The 19,214-nt window shown below is 43.2% G+C and overlaps 1 protein-coding gene across 2 annotated transcripts in view; it reads left to right on the forward strand.

The window, feature by feature from the left end:
* fbxl17 (F-box and leucine-rich repeat protein 17) overlaps positions 1–19,214 on the forward strand; it is a 324,960-nt gene that overhangs the window by 96,797 nt on the left and 208,949 nt on the right. For both annotated transcript variants that reach the window (XM_020475182.2, XM_020475189.2), the window contains one exon: positions 5,171–5,278. In XM_020475182.2, the coding sequence (XP_020330771.1) occupies positions 5,171–5,278 (108 nt within the window). The remainder of the gene's footprint in view (positions 1–5,170; positions 5,279–19,214) is intronic.

Raw genomic sequence — 19,214 nt, forward strand, 5'->3', positions numbered from 1 at the left:
GGGTTTTCCGCTCTTGTTCCGTGGGTTTAGTTGGGGTTTCTGACAGGCAACGGTGGGAGAAGAGAAGCGGTCGCATTTGTTTGACTTTTTAAAGGACTGACACATGCGTGCACGACCGGATTCGGTGTGCGTGCATGTGGATAATGCTGGAGCACCTGTACAATACTTCATGAGGCTCCGTGTGAGCTGCCATCGACAGGTTTTTAAATACCCACTTTAGACTAGAAGTCTGCTACCCCAGCATTTTCTCAACGACACCCCCTGCAGATGGCTAAATGGCAACCTCCTTCCCAAACCTAGCTCAGGGACCAAAACTGAACCCTTCAGACTCTGAATGAGACCATTAAAAACCAGATCCCCCTCCGAAAAGGTTTTCAGACCTCTGTGAGCTAGGCACTCCTCTTTTCATCTTTTTAAATCAAGACCGAGAGCGAGAGTCTGAGGAATGAGTGAAGGGTGCAGAGATACTGTTCCCTAGTGTTTTGCACGCACACATACACACACCACTTCAATGGACGGTACAGTTCGTCTGAAACCGTGCCCATCCTGCCCTGTAACGCTGTGCTGGGATAGGATTCTCCTCTCTCTGTCTCCCCTCTCACCTGTTATGAGTTAACACACACACACACACAGGTCTGATGGGCAGTTTGAATATGGCCAGTCCACGATTTGTTTGCCTTGGTCCAGACGGCAGTCATTTAGGAATCATGTCAGTATGTTGGTTTTGATTCTGTTGGTACTCAAACTGAAAATGTTTTCCTGATGGTCTATTGGCAGAGTGAAGGTTTGCTTTCTGGCCAACCTGCTTCATATGCCAGCTGTTCAAATCATGTCCCGGGTGGATGCAGAGTACTTTCCTATCGAAAAATACAGAAAAAGACTTGGGGTGCATCTCAATAGTCTAAACTGATCACCTCTTCCTCACCGATCTGAAAACGCACAGTAGGAAAAAACTAAATTTTTCTCTCGCTCTCGGTCTCATTCTCCCTCATTCCGCGTATGGAGCACAGAACTATATTATTATATTTATATATTTGATTATATTCTATTTTAAATGGATTGCAACGTACACTACATTACCAAAAGCATGTGGATACCTGTTTGTCAAACATCTCCTTCCAAGATCATTGGCATTAATATGGAGTTGGTCCCCCCCCCTTTGCTGCTATAACAGCCTCCACTCTTCTGGGAAGGCTTTCCACCAGATTTTGGAACTTTGCTGCGGGCGCTCCAATTCAGCCACAGGCATTCGTGAGATCGGGCACTGATATTGGGCGATTAGACCTGGCTCGCGGTCTGCGTTCCAATTCACCCCAAAGGTGTTTCATGGGGTTGAGGTCAGGGCTCTGTGCAGGCCAGTCAAGTTTTTCCACCCCGATCTCGACAAACCATTTCTGTATGGACCTCGCTTTGTGCACAGGGGCATTGTCATGCTGGAACAGTAAATGGCCTTCCACAAACTGTTGCCAAAAAGTTAGAAGCACAGAATTGTCTAGAATTTCGTTGTATGTTGTAGCTTTACGATTTCCCTTCACTGGAACTAAGGGGCCTAGTCCGAACCATGAAAAACAGCCCCAGACCATTATTCCTCCTCCACCAAACTTTACAGTTGGCACTATGCATTGGGGCAGGTAGCGTTCCCCTGGCATTTGCCAAATCCAGATTCGTCCATTGGATTACCAGATGGTGAAGTGTGATTCATCACTCCAGAAAACGCTTTTTCCACTGCTCCAGAGTCCAATGGCGGCGTGCTTTACGCCACTCCATCCAGCCGACACTTGGTATTGCGCATGGTGATTCTAGGCTTGTTTGCGGCTGCGCAACTATTGAAACCCATTTCATGAAGCTCCCAAGGAACAGTTCTTGTGCTGACGTTGCTTCCAGAGGCCTTGTTAGTGGGTGTTGCAACGGAGGACAGGCGATTGGTGGCATCCTGTGATGGTCACTGAGCTCTTCAGTAAGGCCATTCTACTGCCATTGTTTCTCTATGGAGATTGCGTGGCGGTGTGCTCAATTTGATGCACCTGTCAGCAACTGTTGTGGCTGAAATAGCCGAATCCACTAATTTGAAGGGGTGTCCACATACATTTTGTGTATAAATAGTGTATCATTGGCCAACTCCGACTTCCGTTCAGATCATTGCTTTGGAATGGATTTCTGTGAGCTGTTTGTCCTTTTCATCTGTGGGAGCGTTTCTATAAAAAAAACAATTAAAAAATAGATGAGATATGAATATAGCTTTTAAATTTGGCTTCATTTGAGGACTTTGTTGAGGCAAGACAATCATGTGTAGCTAACTTCAGTCTGAGCAGGAGTAATGGATGGTCTGCTGGCTGAGCAAAGCAGAGACCGATGAGCCTCCTCTCTGTTCCTCCTCCTCTCTGTCTCTCGCTCTCCTTGGTGTTCCATCTTCCTCTCCCTCGCCCTGATAACCTTTAAGATAACAAAAAGACGACGGAGAGAAAAATGGGACGACGGTATGGAAAATGCGACCCGAGTCTTTAGGCCAAAGACCGGAGTGAAAGAGAGGGGGAGGAGAGAGGAGAAATATGTTTTTCTCGCTTTCTCTAATTAAGACGGATTTAGACCTGGGAACTAGGTGAGGGGACACGCTGGCCAATCAATGTTGTTTCTGGATAGAGAGCCAGACAGACTAGGATCAAGCAGACAGGACAGTCTGAGGTGGTCCCCCTTTGACATAGCTGCATCGCATGATGTTTAAGAGACGTCAGAATCAGACTGATTTAACATGGGAGAGTCTCTGATCAGCAGTTGTTCAACACAGAGGTCAATAGCAGTATGTGTGTCTGTGTGACTATTTGCTTTGATCATATCGGATGTGATTAGAAAGAGTCTTGCTTTGAAACGGGCGGCAGGTAGCCTAGCGGTTCAGATATGGAAGCCAGGGAAAAAACACATTTTGCGCGTACCGTGTGCAACAATAAAACATTTTTAAAAGGCGTGTTTGTTTCTAAGAGAAAAGGGTGTGTTTTGAGAGGTTTCAGTGTTTGTGTGCGTTTGCAAAATTGTGTGTGTGTGTCACCGGTTTCACTGATGAGGTTCTCTCAGACCGTAATCTTCATTTGCTTCCCACCTATAGCCGTTTAAACTGATGCTGACCCCGGAGTAGTAAAGATGACCAGTGTTCCTGCAAGGCCACCTTCCTGATCATGTTCATGCTCAGGGCGACAACGTTTATTCAAACCTACTGAAACGGGGAGGTTTTGTTTTTCCAAGATTTGGACAAATGACCGATTTCGCATTCAGATCTGACACTAAGGCTGTTTGCCAAGCTCAGTGGCCAGTCCAAACCCCGTCTCATCTGGGACAGTGGAAATGATGTGCATATTCTTTTATCTTTCATTATGAACATGATTCATGGGGGGGCATCACAATAGTCTCTGAGATGATGCATCTTTTCAGTGTGAACACAGTGGGGAAGCTGGGAACGTGTATGTGTGTTGACTGTGCGTTTGTGTGTGTGATGTGTGTGTGTGTGTAGGCTTTTGTAGAACAGTATACCAGAACCCCATGGGTTCCTCCTCTCACGTTTCCCCTCCTCGTAATGCTCTCTCATAAACATCAAAGCAGCTCGTTGATTTATATGGAAAACATCCCGTTTCAAAGGGCATGTCTGGCTTTATTAAATGAACAAGGATATTGGTATTTTGTGTTATTAGCAATGTCAGCACTATATGTAATCTGAGAAGCGCTCAACCAGGGCTAAACCCCAAAACACACACACACACATGTTTGTTTTACTATCTTTCTGGGGACCAAACAATTGATTCCCATTCAAAATCCCATTTTCCTTAACCTTAACCACAATACCTAACCCTAATTCTAACCTTAACCCTAAACCTGACCCCTAAAATAGCATTTTCTCTTGTGGGGGACTGGCAAGGACTTCTGGTCCCCACAAGGATAGTAAGAACCAAACACTCACGTTGTTTCCATGGCACTTCTCTAGCTCAGCCTTTGCTGTATACTTTAGTTTGTCTTGCAACCTAGTGTGGGATAATATGGATCTGGAGGTCTGCAGTCCCGCGCCTCCGCCTCCCATCTTCTTTCTTCGGTCTCTGTGGAGTTCATGCAGGACCTACTGGAGCGATACGGTTTCTCTTCCTAGCCTCCCTTTTATCCCCTGTTTCACCCTAGTGTTCTCTTCTTTCATCTTTATATTGACCAAAATGTTGTGTGCTTTGGGGTTTAAATGAGAGAGGAACAGGGAGAGTCGACCAGCCAACTGAATACTGTGAGCAGTTTTTTGTCGTTTGTTTTCTTTGTGTGTTCTCAGTTTGATATCAGTGGAGAAACGGACAGTAATCTCTCTTTCTCTCTCTCTCTCACTCTTCTTGCCCCCCCCCCCCCCCCTCGCCTCCACTCTGTGTTTGATATATATTAGCATGCAACTTCATAAAATGCCCAACGTTTACCCGTGTGTGCGGGTGAATGAATGCAAGCTATCATTCCCATATTTCGGAGAGCAGTTACACCCCTGCTTAAGCAAAATGGGAAAGAAATGCTCTCATTTTCATCAATGCCGCTCTCTGAAGAATTTGTGTGGAATCCATATTGATATCGTGAGAGGGACCGGGACAAAGTTCTCCCTGCGTATTGATCATCAATCTATAACGAGCTGTTTGCGTTTCCTCCCTCGGTGGAGAATGGAGACGGACTAACCCATCACAGCTCTACGTCCCGGACCAACTGCCTGTCCCAGTCCTTCAACCGCTACCCCTTTTTTTGACTTTTTATTCCCCCCCTTCGTTCCCTCTCCTCTCTCTTCCAGCAAATCAAGTCAACTTCAAAGGGAAGGAGAGGCATTGAATGTTGACACCGCGATAGGGAGAGTGCAGTGACAGAATATCTGATGGGCATTAAATGTAGAATGGAGCTAATCACACACAAAAGACCAGGACACCAGGTTTTGACCTCCAAATTAATTATTAAAAAAAAGAAAATGTATGTTTCTGTTGAAAAAAGCAGAGAGAGAAATACTAACTATTTGTGTCTGGCTTCTAGGCACACCGATATTAGTGTTGTCAGACACACAGCTGGTGCGCGAGGGTAACTCCAAATGCTTCCAAATGTTTTGGTCGACTTCCTCTTTGAAAAAGCTCCAACACGTTGAAATGTTAACCCTTCCCCTCCCTCTCTCCTCTGTCAGGTGACTGATAAGTCGGTGAGGGCGTTTGCCGAGCACTGTCCTGAGCTGCAGTTTGTGGGCTTCATGGGCTGCTCTGTGACATCACTGGGAGTCATCCATCTTACTGGGGTGAGTAGGCTTCATAAAATGGCCAACGTTTACCTGTGCGTGCGGGTGAATGAATGCAAGCTACGGTGTCAATCAGGCTGTGAACACCTGGTTAAATTAAGGTGGAATAAGTAGATACATTAGCTGAATGCCAAGGAAAGTAAGTACTCTGTAGAAGCAGTTTTTTATATTTACAAATGAAAGTTATTATTATTGAGGTGTGCAACTTTCCTGAAATACGCTTTAACTACAGGTCTGAGTGTTTTTGTAACTTTCAAAGTAAACTTTAAATCTCCTGAAAGTGTAATGAGACGAATCCTAATACAACACCCTGCTGTTTCACTATTACCATGCTAATGAGAAGGGCTTCGTGGTTAAAGATATCACACACATACACACACACACACACACACACACACACACACACACACACACACACACACACACACACACACACACACACACACACACACACACACACACACACACACACAGTCACACAGAATGTCAATTATCAGGTAATCCTGTGTTTTTTTGTGTTTTCTGTTTCAGTACTGCTATTTCCCCTTTTCCACCTGTAATGAATTGATCTTTGCCTGTGTGCACGTTGGTGTGTGTGCCTCCTCAAATGCAATTACACTTGTGTTAATGAGAGGAGAAGCCTGATGCTCTGCCTCATTATTAGATTAAACAGCAGATTAATTTATTTTTCACGGTCTGGCCGATCAACCGAGCTGTTTGCTTTGACCTTGGGCACGCCGCTTCAGAGAAATATAATGATGCTAACAATTCATTATCATATTAGCATACCTGCAGGTAATTGGGGGAAGTGAACCCACGCTAGATAAGTGAAAGTTATCCCTGTGTGTTCATGGAGGTTACTGTTCATTAGAACATGAGGTAATTGTGTAAAACCAAGAGAAGACTTAGTTCCATGGCATATGTTCAGTGTGTGTTTCTGCGTTTGACACCTTACTCTTCAGTTTCCTGGTCTCGCACCATAGTAACCCCCCCCCCCCTCTCTCTCTCTCTCTCTCTCTCTCTCTCTCTCCCCGTCCATCCTCTCGTTCTCTCTCTGACTAACCAGAGGTGGTAATTATCAGCGTTTCGACTTGGATTCCTCGCCTCATTCAGTCTCGGTCAGCAGCCATTGGAAATATTCTTCCGTTTTGAAATCGTTGCATTTCTGATTACTCCCGAGGACATCTGCCATCGCTCCGTCTCTCCCCTCTCTCCTCTCCTGGCTCATTTTGTCTATTGTCACGCTCGCTCATATCAGTGACGTTCTTCCAAACACTCCTGAGTTATCAGGAAAAATCCATTACTTTTATGAACTTCTCTTGTATTGGTTACTATTAATTTACCTTTGCTAGACTTTGTAACCACTTCTGAGAAACGACATTGCGAGCGGGATTCAATTAAAGTTGTATTTTTATCAAGTGAGCTGCCATTTCAAGTAGCTCACCACCAGGGTGTAGAATAAAATAGAATGTTTTGTAGCAGTAATTAAATTGTAGGCAATTGAATAAAATATGCTTAAATTGTATCCATTTTAGGGCCATGGGAACGAATAGTTTTTTTGTGATATACAACCACACAACAGAATATCTGTCACACAACAAAGGGACACATCTTAATCACCGAAGGCTTGTGGCAGTATTAATGGTTATGTTGACGTTGGTTGTCACATCCCAAGGCATGGTAATGGATACGGGATCAGGTTGTGTGCGTTCGTGCGTCTTTGCCGGTGGCCTCACTCGTCTCGTTTTACTTCTCTGGTCTGCTTGGTGGATCCTTCACCAGATGAATGTTTTCCTTCATTTGTCTGTGTGCGTTAACCTCCCAGATGAATCGTTCCTCTTTTTCGGGTCGAGGGGTCTCGCTTGAGTAAGGTCAAAGGTCAGACCACAGAGGTGGGACCGGAATGAATGAGGTCTAAGTGTGTGGTTGGACCAACCCAGCTGGAGTTTGACCTTTTTTTGTTTGTTTTCATGACTGTGTGTAAAGTGTCTGTGCGTGCATGCCCATGTGAGTATTAACAACAGTATCGGAGTTAAACATGGTGAAAAATGACAGTGTGAGATTTCCTTTACTCCTCTCTCTCTCTCTCTCTAGCTCTCTCTCTCTCTCTAGCTCTCTCTAGCTTTCTCTCTCTCTAGCTCTCTCTCTCTTTCTCTTGCTGTCTCTCTGACCCCTAGTAGCCTAGCCTGCGATCCGCTTCACGCTTCCTTTGAAAGCCGAACTGAGACTCAGCTGAGGCCATCCCCTCCCCACATCTAACAGTTTCATTATCAAAGTAGTGAGGGGAGAAAACACCCTGACAGACGTCCATTACACTGACCCCTCCAACCCTGTATATGGAGCTAATGGTACATCAACACATCCCTCTCTGTCTGTCAAACGCACGGCGCTCATTTGGAAGTCATTAACTCAAGGTCGTCCATATCAAACTCCGTAAGAGTGTTGTTCAGGGCCAGAAAGCCTTCACTCCCCTGCCTTAGATGTCTCAGTGATGGGGCTCCACTTTTCCACAGTGCCCTCATACATCACATCAGTCTCACATCAGCCTCCCCAGTGCTGCAGAATGTGGAGTGTGGAATGCCTTTGTGTGTGTGAGACTTCTCAGGAGAGTGGCGGCCAGAGACCAAACAAAACGGGGCTGTTTCTAGAATGTCAGAAAGGAGCCATGTTGGAAACGGCAATGGATGTGTCCTTTTTTTATTTGACACTGTGTCTCTGGTGTTAATTTGAGACTTGAAAGACGAGTTATTTTAAAATGAGTTGGCCCGTCAAATAACATTTACGCTGAGCAAGGGCTGGTGAGGAGGAGATTTTACGGTTCTCTCGTCAGGGTTGGGCTCAGTTCAGAGTTTGGGAATTGACTCCCATTCAACTCATGAGTTGAAATTCAAATTGAATAGGCCACACCCCACAGGATGTAGAATTTGAATTTAAGTGGCAGGAGTAGAATTGAATTCGGTGCAGTTCAAATAAATTCCACTCAGTCATCGAATATGATTTTCATTTGAAACATACAGCTCACACTTCCAGATACCAAATAATACATCACTTTTCCCTGGAAACAATGTTCATATACTCTTTTAACCTTAGTGCTTATATTTCCACCAACCATTTCATTTGTTTGAGTGAACTTGTGGGTTAAACTAATGCATTCTGGAAAATGTAGTATTTCCGCCATTTTGAACCAAATTTAAGTGATGAATGAAATGTAATGACTTAGAATATTTGCATACACATTTTTTTCCCCCCTTGATCGTTCATTTTAAGAGTGTCCTGAAAATCAGCTGTTTCAACAATATTTTATACGCATGTATATAACGACATGTTTTGTGTACACAATATATATTTGTATAGACTACACCTAATATAGCATAGAAGAGGCATTTGAATTCTCTGAATTTAATTACTTTTCCTTTCATTTAAATTCAAATTGCAATTCTGTGTCCTGTATACTACTTTAATTCAAGAATTGAACTGAAATTTGAGGTATTCTTCATTTAATTCTGAATTGAGCCCAACCCTGATTCTGGTATTTACCAAGAGATTATCTGATAACAATGGACACATTTTGACGCTTACTTTAAGTAGCATTATAATAATTTATTTTTCACATTTTAAACATTATTTACGTGTGTGTGTCTGTGTGTGTGTGTGTTTAGAGAGGGAAACAGAGGCAGAAAAATAGTGATAGTGATGCACAGAAAGAGGCAGGCAGGTAGGCAGGCACATGCACCCCATGTAGGACTCACCTTCTCTGGGGTTGGTGGAAGCCTCTGGTCCCTTATCTCCTCTCCCTGACTGGAACAGACAAATACATAATCACAGTGTGCCCTCTGAGCCCTGCGAGCCAACCCCTCACTCTGAGATAAGACCAGAACACACACAGGTCTGGAGGAGAGGAGAGGAGGGGCGGGTGGGGAGAAGACTGAAGGGAGACAGGGGATGAAGGGGTGTGGAATTATAGAGTAATAATCATTTTATTCACAGCCATCGGGTGGAGAAGGGAGAAATGGAGGATGTATAATTTTTGGTGGTGCTTCAAGAATAATAATTATTTCCTTTTTGGATAAGACTTCCAACCTGGGGACCGACAAAAGACGGGGGTGTACAGAGTGAGGGTGTGTGTGGGGGGGGGGGGGGGGGGCTGCTAAGTTAAGGGTTAAATAGCTTTTCCATATCTTCTGTGGCCTTCGAATCAGATGGGAATAAGCTCTGCCCAGCACTAAGACTGACTGACTTGTATTCTATCGCCTGGAGGTGTGTGTGTGTGTGTGTGTGTGTGTGTGTGTGTGTGTGTGTGTGTGTGTGTGTGTGTGTGTGTGTGTGTGTGTGTGTGTGTGTGTGTGTGTGTGTGTGTGTGTGTGTGTGTGTGAGAGAGAGAGATGGTGGAGGTATTGTGTGGTATGTGGGTGCTGGGGTTGTGTGTTTGGGGTGGTTGTTTATTTCTAAATAAGTGTGTGTGTGCATCTGTGGTGTACAGAATGAGACCTCTCTCTGTGGTGTTATGTGTCTGTATCTTCTGGGTGTCAGTGGTGTACAGAATGAGACCTCTCTCGATCTATGGTGTTATGTGTCTGTATCTTCTGGGTGTCAGTGGTGTACAGAATGAGACCTCTCTCTATGGTTTTATCTGTCCGTATCTTCTGAGTGTCAGTGGTATACAGAATGAGACCTCTATCTATGGTGTTATGTGTCTGTATCTTCTGGGTGTCAGTGGGGTCAGACTCTTTGTGACTGAGTGATGTCACGTCCTGGTAAGCCCTGGTCATTTGGCTTAGTGCACTGGAGAGGAACTGACCCCCTCTCTCTCTCTCTGTCTGTGTGTGCGTGTGTGTGGTATTTCCATGTCTCACCTCTTCCTATCAGCTATTTACAGATCATTAGGCATATCAATGGGACTAGAATTTAGGCTCTCTCTCTGGACCTGTACAGGCCGTCGGTCGCTACATGAAATAAAATATAATGGTTGACTAATTAAACTACTGGTACAACTAGCTGGCTCCACTAGGGCCCAGTGTTTGCGAGAGCATCTGCTGTGTGTGCAAAAAGTAGAATTATGGTAAGATAAATAACTAAACAGATAAATATATGGCCTAGGTTTTATTTACTTTAGTGTTTGTTCTCCACTGGTTACCCTTATCGCAACCGGTCACACATTTTGCTGCGACGATTGCACACTGCGGTATTTTCACCTGACGGATACAGGAGCTTGTCTATATTTGATGTGTTTTCAAATGATTTTTGGGTCCTTGTAATCTGAGGGAAATATTTGCCAGGAGATTAGGAAGTGAAGCTCAGTTTCCAGCTCATTTTGTGGGCAGTGGACACACAAACCTGTCTTCTCTCGAGAGCCAGGTCTGGCTTTGGCGGCCTCTTTCAATGTTAAGGCTATGCTGACTGAGTCTGTACATTTGTCCATTTTTTTTCTCAGCTTTCTTTCAATCACAGTGGTCAGAGTCTGCCACTGTGTGTTTAGGGCCAAATAGCATTTACATTTACTTTCAGATTTTGTAATGCTTTCCCAATAGGTAAGATCTTTTTTTTTTTTGGTTGGTTGATTGGGTCCGAGTGCTGTCCTGAGGCTTTGTTGGGTTAGTAGTGATTTGTGAACTTGCTTTCAAGACTCGCTGGATGAGGGGACTTTTCTCTGTTAATCTCTTTGCATTTCAGGGCTTTGTAGTGGTAGGAGTAGGGGTCGCTTGTTTTTAAGTGGTTAGAATTTGATGGCTTGTTTTTTTATATTAATTAGTAATGGATATTGGCCTAATTCTGCCCTGCATGCACTATTTGGGGCTTTTCTCTGTACTCTAGGAATGCTTTTGCAGAATTCTGCATTGAAGGATTTAAGTTTGATGTTTGTAATAAAACATTTTTAAAAAGCATTGAAATCTTGATTGGTTAGTGGACCCCATACTTCATATCCATATAGGGCAATTGTTTTAATTGTACATTTGAATATTTTGAGCCAGGTCTAATTGAATTTGACTTTTGATTGGGTAAAAAGCCATTTAAAAAAAAAGTGTTATTGTCATTGTTCTTGCTCTTTTCCCCCCCCCAGTATCTCTACTTGCACATCATCTGCACATCTATCACTTCAGTGTTAATGCTAAATTGTAATTATTTTCGCCTCTATGGCCTATTTATTGCCTTACCTCCCTACTCTTCTACATTTGCACCCACTGTACATAAATTGAAAAATCTTTATTTTCTTTTGTGTTATTGACTGCACCTTTGTTTATGTGTAACTCTGTGTTGTTGTTTGTGTCGCACTGCTTTGCTTTATCTTGGCCAGGTCGCAGTTGTAAATGAGAACCTGTTCTCAACTAGCCTACCTGGTTAAATAAAAGTGAAATCAAAAATACATTTTATTTTATTTATTTTTATGTAAAAGGTGCATATTCAATACATGTACCACAATACAGACCATACTAATATAATTATCTATAAGTAGTTATACTTGACAAAATAAAAATAAATAATAATAATGGAAAAGACAGTATTGTCAGCAATAGTTATAATAGAGTAGTATCACTGAGTAACAGACAGACAGGACAGTAATGTAAAAAGGAGAAGAGAATCGAGATAAAAGCACTCTAGTTGGGTGTCAGAAAAAGGGTATTCTCTATAGGTACCCATTTTATAAATACATGTTTCACCCTGAAGTCTTAAAGAATGGGTTATCCTTTCCATTTCATAAATCTCTTTAGATGTTGGACAACCACTGGGGTTGAAGCCAATTTGTAACAAATAAATAATTTTCCTGCCAATGATACCAGCAGATATAACACCTCATACAGCGTTCTTACAATCCTGTGGGATTTCTGCTTCAAACACTTGGCAGAGGTCCCTGTACACCAAGTCCCAGAAGTTGCTCAACTTTGGACAGGACCAGAATATATGATGGTGGTTACCTTCTTGTTCTCCACACTGACTCCAGTGGTCACTGGCGGCGGTGATTCCGGGCTTTTTAACGTAACGTTTGGGGGTTCTGAAAAAATTTGAAGTCACTTTCCGCATAAATTCTCTCCAAGAGTTAGAATTTGTCACTATGAGTACCTCGGTACATAATGCCACCCATTCTTGGTCTGAGAGAACCTTCTCTATTTCTATCTCTTATTTACTTTTCAAATACAAAGAGTCACAATCATCAGTTGAAACAAGGTTCTGGTACAAAAGGAAGATACTGTTGGTGACAGGTTCTTGATTTTAATTCCTCATCAGGAACAGTTCTGGTGTTTTGGGGTGCTGGATGATAGCCCAGTCTTTATGCTTCTCTAGAAAGTGTCTGATTTTGTAAGAATGTATACACATCTCTCCTAGGTAGTAGGCTTGGGTGGTATACCGGGGGTATTTGGAAATAGCCACGGGGTGGTTTTTCGATACCGTTGAAACTATTTCTTTGACGTTTTTCAATACATTTTAATATTTGTAGCCATTTAAGGCAATACCTGCAGTCAACTTGTGCAGTGCGTTAGGAGACAGAAGATTGCGTTCTTATTTCGCCTGTCACATAATTTTACATTACGAAGCCTACTTAGTTCCCCAGCGCAGTTGAGCCAGTCACCTGTTTGTTTGTAAATAGCGCAACAGGAAAAGCGGGAGCAGACGAATACAGCTGTTTATTGACAGGAGTCATGTTTTATATTGAAAGTCAAGTGTTTGTTTTTTTATGTTGCTTCAACAGAGTAATCAGGGACTTCACCGAAAATACATGAGTGCAACACATTCGACACAAGCTTCATTTTCATTGGATGTCAACAGAAGTGCGACGTATGGTTGCCCGCCAAATAACAAGTAAATGAGCTTACAATGAAACGGCAATGTCTTTTTTTTCAAAAACAATGCATGACCATCATATTATTAATGTTTAGGCTTATCATAGAAAGAATGTAGCCAGCTGATAGAATGCCTGTTTGTGAAATCTCATCCGAGTTTAGAAGTGCAACTGAAGCTGAACTGAAAAATGAGTCTGATCCCAAGCAGAAATTACAATAAGAAGCATTTTAGATCTGTGTTTAGAAAACATAGCAAGATATCTCTTGTGTGTTTTATCTTTTTTTTTCAACCGCGTGAAAAAGCACAGAATTATGCGTTAACATGGCCCCTAGTTTACTTGCCATCTAAGTAAGTGTCTAAATTATTAAGGGCATCATATTGTGTTAGCTTTCTGCAGTGTTTGAGAAGGCAAAGCCCTTTGGGTGAGTTATTTGTACTGCTGCCACCGCTATCTTGATTTCATTGCGTTTTTTCTCCTCCCCGTTCTCGGCCTGTTTGCTCCTCCCCCTCTTCTCCTAGCAGCACAGACAGGCCTGTTGCCTTAGCAACTCCAGACTCCGCACAGACACAGTGTATAGACATGCTGCTGGAGAGCAAGTACTGTGTGCATCAAAACGTTGTTCATTTGCACAATGTCTCTCGTTCATATTCGCTTGTAGATGTCCAAACTCACCAAAAATGGCATTTGGTAGCGCCTACCTATATATGCATAACTTCAGCTAGATTGCCTGTCTTTGCAATTTGTTTATTTTTGTTTGTGCTTGTTAGCGTATTTAGCTAGCAGCCTCCATGCAAATGCGCTATTCTGGTAATAGGAGCCCAATGGGTTGTGTTTGTTTTTGGCGGCCCCTGGTGTACTAAACTGGTAATACCCTAAATCCCGGGGTGAGAGGAGGACGGTATGACGAAATGAAACTCGGGATACCGCCCAACCCTACTAGGTAGGCCAAACTCACCCTGTTTGCTGCTGGAATGACTTTGTGTCTCCATGGAAAAGTTGGTGTATGAAAGACAGATTAAATCCAGATCACCCTTTTATAACCTGAGTCAGAGATGGTACAATGTTTTGAGACTGACGTGTGTATGGATATTTTCTGAACCACTCTCCAAATCTTAATTTTGAACTGAGACCAGGTGCTTAGCTCATGTTCTCTGATTTTGGAAAATGGAAGAGCTGCCGGTGTATTGAAGTACACAAGGACTTCTCAATGTTTAGCCATTGAGACCCACTGTCATCAACAAGCCAGGTAGTCAATGGTTTAAGTTGAGCTGCCCAGTGGTAATACTTAAGGTTGGGCACAACTAGGCCACCTGACTGTTTAGAGAGTTGCAGTGTTTTTAATCACAATCGTGGGTGTTTTTATAAAACGTGCGATCAATCAATTCAGTAGGTCAAAAGTAGAGGTAGTTATAGGGATAGGTAGCATCTGAAATGGGTATACTGTAGTAATCTTGCCAGGATGTTAATTTGGACTGATTTTACTCCCTACTAGATAGAGGGGCAGAATGTTCCATCTGTCCATATCTGCTCTAATTCTATTGATACAATACATTTTAGTGTAATTTGCTTCATACAAATGATCTAGTCGAGCAGGTATGGTAATTCATAAATATCTTCTACTACAATTTGGCCATTTTAAATGACAGCAAGGCCATTGCTTGCTGTGAAATGTCGCCTCCTATTTTCATGGCCTCTTTGTCAACATTTACTTTGTACCCTGAGTAATGACCAAACTATTTAATAATCTACATGGGATGGATGCCTGTGGCTAAGATAAATAGAGGAGAATGTCATCTGCATATAGGGAAATCTTATGCTCCTCTCCACCAATCTTAATACCTTTTTTAATATCCTCTTCATCCCTTATCATTTGGACTAAAGGTTCAATACAGTTATCAAACAGTAGGGGGCTCAATCCGTAACCTTGTATTGTCCCTCTCTCCAGAATAAAATAATTGGATATAGCACTGTTTGCATGAACTGAGGCTTTTGGGATTTGAATAAAGTATTCTTATCCACAGGGATGCAAACTGGTCATCTTTCGGGGAAATTCGACGTTTTGAATCCAAAATAGGTGACCTACGTGATTCGTGTAGATCCGATAAGAAACGTTTGGATGACTACTGGCTGTATGCGAATGAGTGATATGCGTATTAGCAATACTGGCTGTATCCAAGGCTCGGCCAATCGTTCACATAACAACATAATGCAGCACGCATCTGAAGAGAGAGGAGACAATCAATTTGCTAGTTTTACAGCATCAGCGCGGGAGAGTGGAAAGGCAGTTTGTCATTTAATTTACAGCAGCGCGTCCCCTGAACGATAACGATAGGTAGGTGAGAAGCCTGACCACGGAGACGAGGGTGAGAAGGGGATGAAGCGTACTTCATGAGCTGTAACCGAAAAACAACTGGCATTTAGAAAGTTTGAGGTGAGGGAGAAAGTGTGGTGGACCAAGTATTGTTCGCATTGTTAAGTATCTTGCTAGCTGGTTCAAATAATCTGTTAGCTAGCCAGAGAAATCATGGGCATTAGCCAATTTCACTGATCAAATTGAGTTTATGGGGTGAAAATTGGCTGGCTAATAAAGTCAGACCGATAACATTACAACGTCAGATGAGCTAACGTTAGTAATCTAACCAATTCGCTACGACTCCTTGCCGTTCCTCAAGTTATAATGCGTTAGCTCTCTTACTGGACCCTGGCAATGTTAGTTTGTTCGTTAGCTAACTATAACTAGTTATCTATGCACTAATGTTTTCCCTCTACAGTATGTGGTTCATTTTCTGAATGAGAGAATTAGGTGAAAATGAGGCGTTGCTTGTTAAAACAAGTGGATTCAGGGATGAAGTGGAGCTGGGCCTGGCTTAAACTGGATGCCACCATAGAGGTGAAACGAACACCACACACTTTCCCTCTTTCTCCCTTTTCAATACAGTGGATAAAAAGGGGTATGCCAGGTGTACTCTCTGCCTGAAAGAGGTCAATTATGCCAACATGCTCTGCTGGCTCATTATAGAACAGATGTCCACAGGCAGAAAGTGTACAATCTAATAATGTGCAGTGTAGCCCAAAGATATTGCGTTTGTTGTGTTGAATTTGACAGTAACACGTGTGTGAGTGTGGGGGAGATTATTACATAATTTTTATTCAGTGAACGTTATTTTTCGCCCACATGTAGACTTGTGCACTTGATCGACGTCTATAGTGGGCACTATAATAGAGAAAAAATAGAATGCCTGTTTGTTTCATTCTATTTCTACCTGAAGATGTTTTTTTCCCAAGTGCAATATTTAGATGTGTGTGTGTGGTCACAAGCGTTCTATTATAAAGGCTGTCATGGCTACTTGCAATATTAGTGTATTGTTCTTTCTCATTTGCAGTAAAGTCTAGGTAACAAATAGCATTGGATTGCTTTCTTTACATTTTTTAGCTGCGAGTTAGGTTCACATTAACCACTTTTTATTTTTCACACAGAGACTGATCATGTAGATCATATTCTTTGTTGTTTAATTAGTTAACCTGCATTTCCCCCTAGCAGGGATTTTTTTAGCATGTTTCAGTGCAAAAAAAAGGGACATTTTTGGACCCTCACCAGTTTGCATCCCTGTATCCAACTTAGAAACATTGGCCCGAAACCGAACTTGATCAACGTCTGGGCTAGAAACTCGCAGGAAACCCGGTCAAAAGGCCTTTTCCGCATCCAGAGAGAGGACCACAGCTTCCTCTCCTACTCTCCGGGAGTGTGCCATGATGTTGAGAAGCCTGTGGATATTATTTCCTGAGTACCTCCCCGTTATGAACCCTGTTTGGTCCGGATGTATGATCATGCTGACAAATCGCTTCAGTCTGTGACGGTATGCTTGTTGCAGTAGTCTGCAGTAGTCACAATTCAGCAGCGAAATAGGTCTATAAGATCCGCATTCTGTAGGGTTTTTCACTTCCTTGTGGATAACAGTAATTAATGGGGGTAGCATTATATGATGATATGTGCGTCTATCAAGATAGATTTCAAAGATTTTACTGAGTTACAGTTCATATAAGGAAATCAGTCATTTGAAATACATTAATTAGGCCCTAATCTATGGCTTTCACATGACTGGGAATACAGATATGCATCTGTTGGTCACAGATACCTTTAAAAAAAAATGTAGGGGCGTGGATCGGAAAACCAGTCTATGTGGTGTGACCACCATTTGCCTCATGTAATGCGGCACGTCTCTTTCGCATAGAGTTGATCAGGCTGTTGATTGTGGCCTGTGGAATGTTGTCCCACTCCTCTTCAATTGCTGTGCGACCGTCATACACGTCGATCCAGAGCATCCCAAACATGCTCAATGTGTGACATGTCTGGTGAGTATGCAGGCTATGAAAGACATGGGACATTTTCAGCTTCCATGAATTGTGTACAGATCCTTGCGACATGGGGCCATGCATTATCATGCTGAAGCATGAGGTGATGGTGGCTGATGAATGGCATGACAATGGGCCTCGCCACTGTCTGTGCATTCAAATTGCCATTGATAAAATGCAATTGTTCGCTGTCCGTAGCTTATGCCTGCCCATAACCTCACCTACACCATGGGGCACTCTGTTCACAACGTTGACATCAGCAAATTGCTCGCCCACACAACACCATACATGCAGTCTTCAGTTCTGAGGCTGGTTGGACGTACTGCCAAATTCTATAAAACAGTTTGGAGGCAGCTTATGGTAGAGAAATGAACATTCAATTATCTGGCAACAACTCTGGTGGACATTCATGCAGTCAGCATGCCAATTGCACACTCCCTCAACTTGAGACATCCGTGGCATTGTGTTGTGACAAAAATGCACATTTTAGTGGCCTTTTATTGTCCCCAGCACAAGGTGCACCTGTGTAATGATCATACTGTTTAATCAGCTTCTTGAAATGCCACACCTGTCAGGATGGATTATCTTGGCAAATGAAACATTGCCAAGGCTTTCGACTCTGTCAATCACCATATTCTTATCGGCAGACCCAGTAGCCTCGGTTTTTCGGATGAATTCCTTGCCTGGTTCACCAACTACTTTGCAGACAGAGTTCAGAGTGTCAAATCGGAGGGCATGCTGTCAGTGGCAGTCTATGGGGGTGCCACAGGGTTCAATTCTCGGGCCGACTCTTTTCTCTGTATATATCAATGATGTTGCTCTTGCTGCGGGCGATTCCCTGATCCACCTCTACGCAGACGACACCATTCTATATACTTCCGGCCCGTCCTTGGACACTGTGCTATCTAACCTCCAAACGAGCTTCAATGCCATACAACACTCCTTCCGTGGCCTCCAACTGCTCTTAAACGCTAGTAAAACCAAATGCATGCTTTTCAACCGTTCGCTGTCAGCACCCGCACGCCTGACTAGCATCACCACCCTGGATGGTTCCGACCTTGAATATGTGGACATCTATAAGTACCTAGGTGTCTGGCTAGACTGTAAACTCTCCTTCCAGACTAATATCAAACATCTCCAATCGAAAATCAAATCTAGAGTTGGCTTTCTATTCCGCAACAAAGCCTCCTTCACTCACGCCGCCAAACTTACCCTAGTAAAACTGACTATCCTACCGATCCTCGACTTCGGCGATGTCATCAACAAAATTGCTTCCAACACTCTACTCAGCAAACTGGATGCAGTTTATCACAGTGCCATCCGTTTTGTCACTAAAGCACCTAATATACCACCCACCACTGCGACCTGTATGCTCTAGTCGGCTGGCCCTCGCTACATATTCGTCGACAGACCCACTGGCTCCAGGTCATCTACAAGTCCATGCTAGGTAAAGCTCCGCCTTATCTCAGTTCACTGGTCACGATGGCAACACCCACCCGTAGCACGCGCTCCAGCAGGTGTATCTCACTGATCATCCCTAAAGCCAACACCTCATTTGGCCGCCTTTTGTTCCAGTTCTCTGCTGCCTGTGACTGGAACGAATTGCAAAAATCGCTGAAGTTGGAGACTTATCTCCCTCACCAACTTCAAAAATCTGCTATCTGAGCAGCTAACCGATCGCTGCAGCTGTACATAGTCTATCGGTAAATAGCCCACCCACTTTTACCTACCTCATCCCCATACTGTTTTTATTTACTTTTCTGCTCTTTTGCACACCAATATCTCTACCTGTACATGACCATCTGA

This window comes from Oncorhynchus kisutch, linkage group LG3 (genome assembly GCF_002021735.2).
Source record: "Oncorhynchus kisutch isolate 150728-3 linkage group LG3, Okis_V2, whole genome shotgun sequence".
In the NCBI taxonomy this organism is placed as follows: Eukaryota; Metazoa; Chordata; class Actinopteri; order Salmoniformes; family Salmonidae; genus Oncorhynchus; species Oncorhynchus kisutch.